Source organism: Nuphar pumila, chromosome 2 (assembly GCF_984573655.1).
Source record: "Nuphar pumila chromosome 2, dmNupPumi1.hap1.1, whole genome shotgun sequence".
Lineage (NCBI taxonomy): Eukaryota > Viridiplantae > Streptophyta > Magnoliopsida > Nymphaeales > Nymphaeaceae > Nuphar > Nuphar pumila.
The window spans coordinates 124,156,914-124,163,117 of record NC_143250.1 but is presented as its reverse complement, the minus strand read 5'-3'; the positions used below and the strand labels follow the sequence as shown (position 1 = coordinate 124,163,117).

The following is a 6,204-nucleotide window of genomic DNA, read 5'->3' as shown; positions in this document are numbered from 1 at the left end:
TTTCATAATATATAGCAGTAAGCATACACTAAACAGATATTTGCACTATATATATATATATATATATATATATATATATATATATATATATATATATATATATATATATATATATATATATATATACTTGACCCTCACTTATTTTGCACAAGATACCAAAGCAATGTTCTATATCCCTTGCTCATGTCATGTCACGTCTATAGAATGCTTTTGGCTATCTTCTTTCAACAGGAGTTACACCTTCCTTCTCCTCCTTCCCTTTCTCTCCCTCCTAAGATGACTACTGACATTGTCATGCATGAAAACCTATGTAGTTCATCATGTTTGCATGGTTTCATGATGAGAGGGCGATCTCATATTTAAACACGCTAATTCAACAAGCTGGCAACATTACCACCTAGGAGTATAATTCAGTTTAAAAACTTCAATAACTAATTATTTTACATACCTACAAAACCAACAAACCAAACAAATTTTGTTTTTTGCCATTAGTCTTCAATTACGAGAGGATTGCATACACATGTGTAAGTAAAGTTCCCTCCCCAAGTAAAGTCATCGATTGTGTCCATATTAACCAAAAATATAATGTATGATGCATTAATTGTCTTGCCACTAGTGTCAAGGAATAGAAAGTTGTACCAAAAATAGAGTAGGAATGTCCTCAACTCCATATCTTCAGTTACTAGACCATCAATTGTTGGTTAACTACATCCTTCTACACTCATTTTCAGATTTCTCCATATATCATATTAGTCTTTCAACCACGATAGCTTAATCCTCACCCTCAAAAGCATTTCACAAATACGATAAAAATTATCAAACATCGATGCATTGACAAGCTTCTCATGACACTTTAATCATGTTATTTATGTGACATCCTCCAAAGTCAAGGTGAGATCAAATTCAAGGAATTGGAAGGTGTAGGCATCCAGATTCTACATATCTGCAGTGGCCTACAAGTGGATAAGAAGTCTTTGATGTCCTAACACTTAAGAACTTTTTGAAGTGCATGTCATCTAATCTCTTCTTTTTCCTCTTAGAATATTTGTGCACCACTTGTGGACTTGGGTTCAGCAGAACCAATGTATCAATCATTATGCTTTTTACAATGATCACAGTAATGCATTTATCAACCACACGTAGTGCAAAATGAATCCACTCACAAATCATTGATAGAGCATACACAAAGTAAACAATGTACCTATCCACAAGTACATTTGTTTGAACTAAAGGATATCTTGTCCATTCTTTTCCCCTTTGTTGCACTTATGCGCACTTTTGTTTCCTCATATTGAGAAGAGGCGCCAACCACTATTTCATCACATTCAAAAGCACCAACCAATTCTTTTGTTTTCTATTATTAAGGACATGCACCAAGAACTTCTCCAAGAGCACCAAACATGTCTTGTTGAGGAGCACTAACCACTTTTCCAAGAACCCCAACCATATCTTGTTCAGGAGCTCTATCTAACACTTGTTCATGTTCAACCACTTCCTTCCTCTGATGTGGCTTCTCCATATTCTTTGATAAATTAGAAACATAACATGTGTCATCACTTGGAGATGAGCTTCAAGGTTCACATGCGCCTTGGAAGCTTTTCATATGCTACTATCCTTCTCCTCCTTGGAATCTTCACATACAAGAGTCAATTTTCTCATGGTTGATCTCAAAACTCTTGGTATTTCCTTAATTTTGTGCAATACATCAGATATCTATGCTCATGGACATGGTAGAGCTGGCTTTTCAATCCACTCATTGGATTCCTTATTCATAAGCCAAACATTTAAAGTTGATCAGAACCCAAAAATGTGTTTGCAATGCTCAATCATTATGAATGAACATGAAGAATGTTCAACATAAAAACAATAAAAAAAAAGTAACAACCTTGCTTCCATATGCATCTGATGGAGCAATTGGAGTATTTGTCAAACTCTTCTTTTCAACCCCCATATGAGCCTTTTCCTTACAAACGTTGTACCAACTAATGTTAGAGAACCTAGGACAAAGGGAGCATCATTGAGGAATCAACAATATGGGTAATGGTGATTCACATTATATTAAAAATATCTACTCAAAAAAATATGGACGATGTACTTACCGACCAAAAACTCATTGACGATATGCTATCAGAGTGATGTGTTGTCAGAGTGTTGAAAGAGGGATGAATGTCGCTCGAACAATCAGAATAGAGATTGGAGAAAAGCTAGTTAGTATATTGTATAATCACTGGAAAATTTTGTCAAAATATAGTTTAATCGCCAAAAAAATTAATGTTGGTAATCAAACTCGGGATTGGGACTACAAACGCACATGTAACTGAACATATCAAAAGAATAATTCAAAAATAGGAAGCATACCTAGACTATTCACTTGCACAGTTTTTGGAAAAGTGTGAAAAGTAGGAAAAAGGGTGGGATGTCCCACCCAACAGTTTTGGAAAGGAGAGACGCCCCTCATGTTTCCTTTTTTTGCCTTTCAAGTTAGCCCTTATGGTGCCCACTAGCTCGACTTTCTCCTCTTTCTCAATTGGTGTCCCCTATGAGGCCCACTAGCCTTCCTTCTCCTTCTCTTTGTTGTGGACATGTGTTGACTTTTCTTCTAAACCTTCATTGACTAGATGATGTGTCTTTGGATCTTGGATCAGGAATTGGATGTTTTCTCTGAATTTGAGACTATAACCGCATCTCTCAACCTGTTCAGAACCATAGTTATCAGAAAATGAAATGGATATGAGAAGAGATGTGTGAAGTAAAAGCGATGAAGCGAGTGTTAAAAAAATAGTATGAAGCATAAAGTGGGGTATATTTACGAAGCGATTATGCAAATACATGGAAAAATGAAAAGAAAATGTAGAGAAAGCAATATCAAGCGTAAGCATAAGATGAAATGAAACAACATAAGCACATATAAAAATATATAAAACCAACAGGCAAGCTTGTTATAAAAAAATTATACTTTTTTATTATAAAAAAACAAAAGGAAGTTAGGGGAAAAGAGTGATTAGAAGGAAACATTAAGTGAAAGGGAATCAATTTGAGATACAAGGTGGAAGTGGGCTTCCCACCAAAGAGAATCGAGTTTTTCATATTTTGAAAGCAGGTTCTCCAAAGCTTCTCCGCCTTTTGAGGAAGCCGGGAGCGTCTTGCTTTCGAAGTGAGTTTCCAGGGAAACGAGCTTCCCCTTATAGCAAAAAGCTTTAGGTAGCAGTGGTCTGAACGATAAAGGCGGTTTCTCCTTGTTATTAAAAAACACAAAAAAATGTAGCTAATGACTTTGCTGTGGGGAGAAATATCCCCAGGTGCAAAACTTCAAATACGCTTGATAATAAGAGTTGGTTGGGTTACTGTGGTTAATAGACTATAATGTCTCTTATGTTGAAAACAATAATGTCCTCTACGGAAAACAGTGACCTCCAAGGCCAGTCCTGTGGCTCGAAATGAATAGGGTCCCAACTGCAGACCAGGAATTGCATGACATTTCAATATGAAAATAACAACTTTCTCTAACTAGTCATATCTAAGGAATAAACATTCCAAAAAAATAAAGAATCTGAAAAAAAAATTATAAAAAAGAGGAAAAATAGTTCTTTTGCGAGATGTCAACATCCTTTCTTGATAAATTTCTTATGGTATCAATTCAAGTTCGAAAACCAAATGTATTTATCTTGTGAAAATTGTCTAACAAAGTAGAAAACAATTGCAAGAGGCTGCTCGAGATTCTCTGTCATCACTTCCCTTCCAAAGTATATTCCTCTTGTAAACTTGTGAAATGTATGAGACACTATTTTATGAGCATTCTTTCTGGTTTAATATTTCGTGTTGTCTTTTGCATTCAAATTCTGTGGTACAGACTCGTGATTTCACACCAAAAAATTCATTTTTTCTTACAAGGAAGAGCAAAAGAAGCAAAATTTTTAAAAAGAAACAGACGGCAGTAATCCAGTAAACAAAAAAAGTACTCAAGATTATCAACATGATTGAAATATTATTAAATCGTATAGTCATCATGTGTAACAAACTTCTAAGGCTATATATATATATATATATATATATATATATATATATATCCCAATCACTTTTTCCAACCACAATTGCCAATGTTTGCAAGTTTCCCGTCATCGGCCACTGGGAACCAAGCGACTAACAAGAGCCAAGGCATTGCTAGTGATTTTACTGACATTGCAAACTTGGTATTCAACGACGGCCTTGAGTACCAATCCGGGAACAGTGGTCACGTTCTCAAAGCCGTCAATACATGTATCTTCATAAGTGAGTGCCGCGCTCATCCAGGTCAGAATGTTGCCGATCCCCCATCGGGAATTTCCGACGTAATGGGTCTCATTCAGTGACTGGTTCATCAGGTTGATAGCTTCGTCAAAGGTCGTGGTGCAATCATTGATCGCCATCTTTGCGAGTGAATCGTTAACAGTTGAAGAACTTTTGGAGAGGTTGCCAACATAGCTGTAGGCTGTTTGAGCTTCAGAGAGGCTGACTGTGATGGCTACTTGGGCAAGCTGGGTAGGACTCTGTTGGACTGAGCCAGCATAGGCTGAGAGTGAGCTGAAGCAGATAGCCGGATACTGGGTAACGTTGCACGACTTACGGATGAATTCAGTAGCATTACTATCACCACTAGTTACTCCAGCAGCTGAGGCATGAAATAAAACCAGAGAAGAGAATGAGAATACAGTTGCCAAGATTAGTGCTAGGAAGGAAGGAGAGGGTAGCAGAGCCATGGGAAATTGGTGGCACAAGTTTGCTTTTCCCTCTTTCTGGAGATAGTATGGTTGTTGGTTAAGAGGGATATTGGAGGTTATTTGTAGCCTCTGGCCACACAATAGAGAAACAAATACCCCTCAGTTTCTTTAAAACTTGCATCCCTGTCCATGTAAACATAATATAACCAGTCACGAATGCACATGAATTATTCATTGGCACAACAGACAAGAAGGTTGGCTGATTAAACTAATTCAATTGAAAAACATGGATGTCTTTCATTTCTTTTTTATTCTCCCCCATAGAAATTGATAATTGTGAACATAAAGCGTGTTGAGTTCACTCGCGGAGGCCTGTGGAGCCCAGAGAAACGAGAATTTTAGTTCAACTTGTTAAGCCTTTCATTATTATATGTCGAATATATAGTGGGCCATATGGACTCATAGCGGGCCCTTGTGAGTTTTAATTTTGTGGGTGTTGTACTGTTAATAAATTTATAAAGAAACATGCAAGCACAGTCGAGTTCCCTTGTCATATCATGTTCACTTGCTATTTTGTAAGTAGCTAGGTATGTCACGGGCCTATTTCTTCCATAGGTCAGTGTGGCGTGACAGTCCTTTCTTACCTTCACAAGCCTTCCAGTCACTCACTCGCAACTAATTTGTCACGGGCATAGAATGTTTCACAAACTCACAACACATTAATTTGTTCAATCTGGCCAGTCTAATGACCAAAGGTCGCGTACCAATACATTTCCATGTGCTGAATCATTTCATTGGCCCTGTATATCACCTCGTGCGCAGCTGTCTAGCAAAAGCTAATCAAACACATTTCTAAATGCGTACTTTATATAGTCTATGCAACTTAGTGCATAGTCATCTCATACCAGCTATCACTTTCAAAAAGGGCACAAATTTGCCTTAGCCTTGTGTGCCATGAAGCATATTGTGACTCCATGCACACGACACAGCAAAACCTCGTCGTTGAAGGAACAAGACCTTGTGGCCCCTAGTCTGAAGACCAGTTGATGATTGAACATCATAACGAAGAGCACCACCCAAACTCATTCGTTGTCACCTAGACATTCATTCGCCTAGCCCCGAGTCACCGTACTCGGTTGGAATCACTTAAGATGATCCATGAGAGAATTAACCCTAATCCACATGCACCCACGTGTGTCCAACCACTATGCGTGGGACATCCTGCAAGCCGAGAGGTCCTTAACCAAATCTCCAAAGGCAACATCCTCTGATCCGCTGGCACTGCTTAACCAAACAACGCTCCATGTCTGTGTCACCACACAACGATGCACTAAAGATGATATTGATGCCTATCGTGTGTCGTGCTACCACAGCATGTCACCAATCAAGCGAACATATACCACACGTTCATACACTCGATGCATTTTCCACTTAGTAGAGCTTCGCACTACACATGCCCCATTTCGAAAGCTCGATCCAGAACATTCTTTTCCACCCAAACCATTAT

The 6,204-nt window shown here is 38.0% G+C and overlaps 1 protein-coding gene across 1 annotated transcript; it reads right to left on the bottom strand.

Moving 5' to 3' along the window:
• Nucleotides 1–4,063: 4,063 nt before the first annotated feature.
• Nucleotides 4,064–4,771, bottom strand: LOC149846996 (21 kDa protein-like). Its single transcript, XM_089998245.1, has one exon. The coding sequence runs from the start codon at nt 4,734–4,736 to the stop codon at nt 4,116–4,118; it is 621 nt and encodes a 206-aa protein (XP_089854371.1). The 5' UTR covers nt 4,737–4,771; the 3' UTR covers nt 4,064–4,115.
• Nucleotides 4,772–6,204: the final 1,433 nt, after the last annotated feature.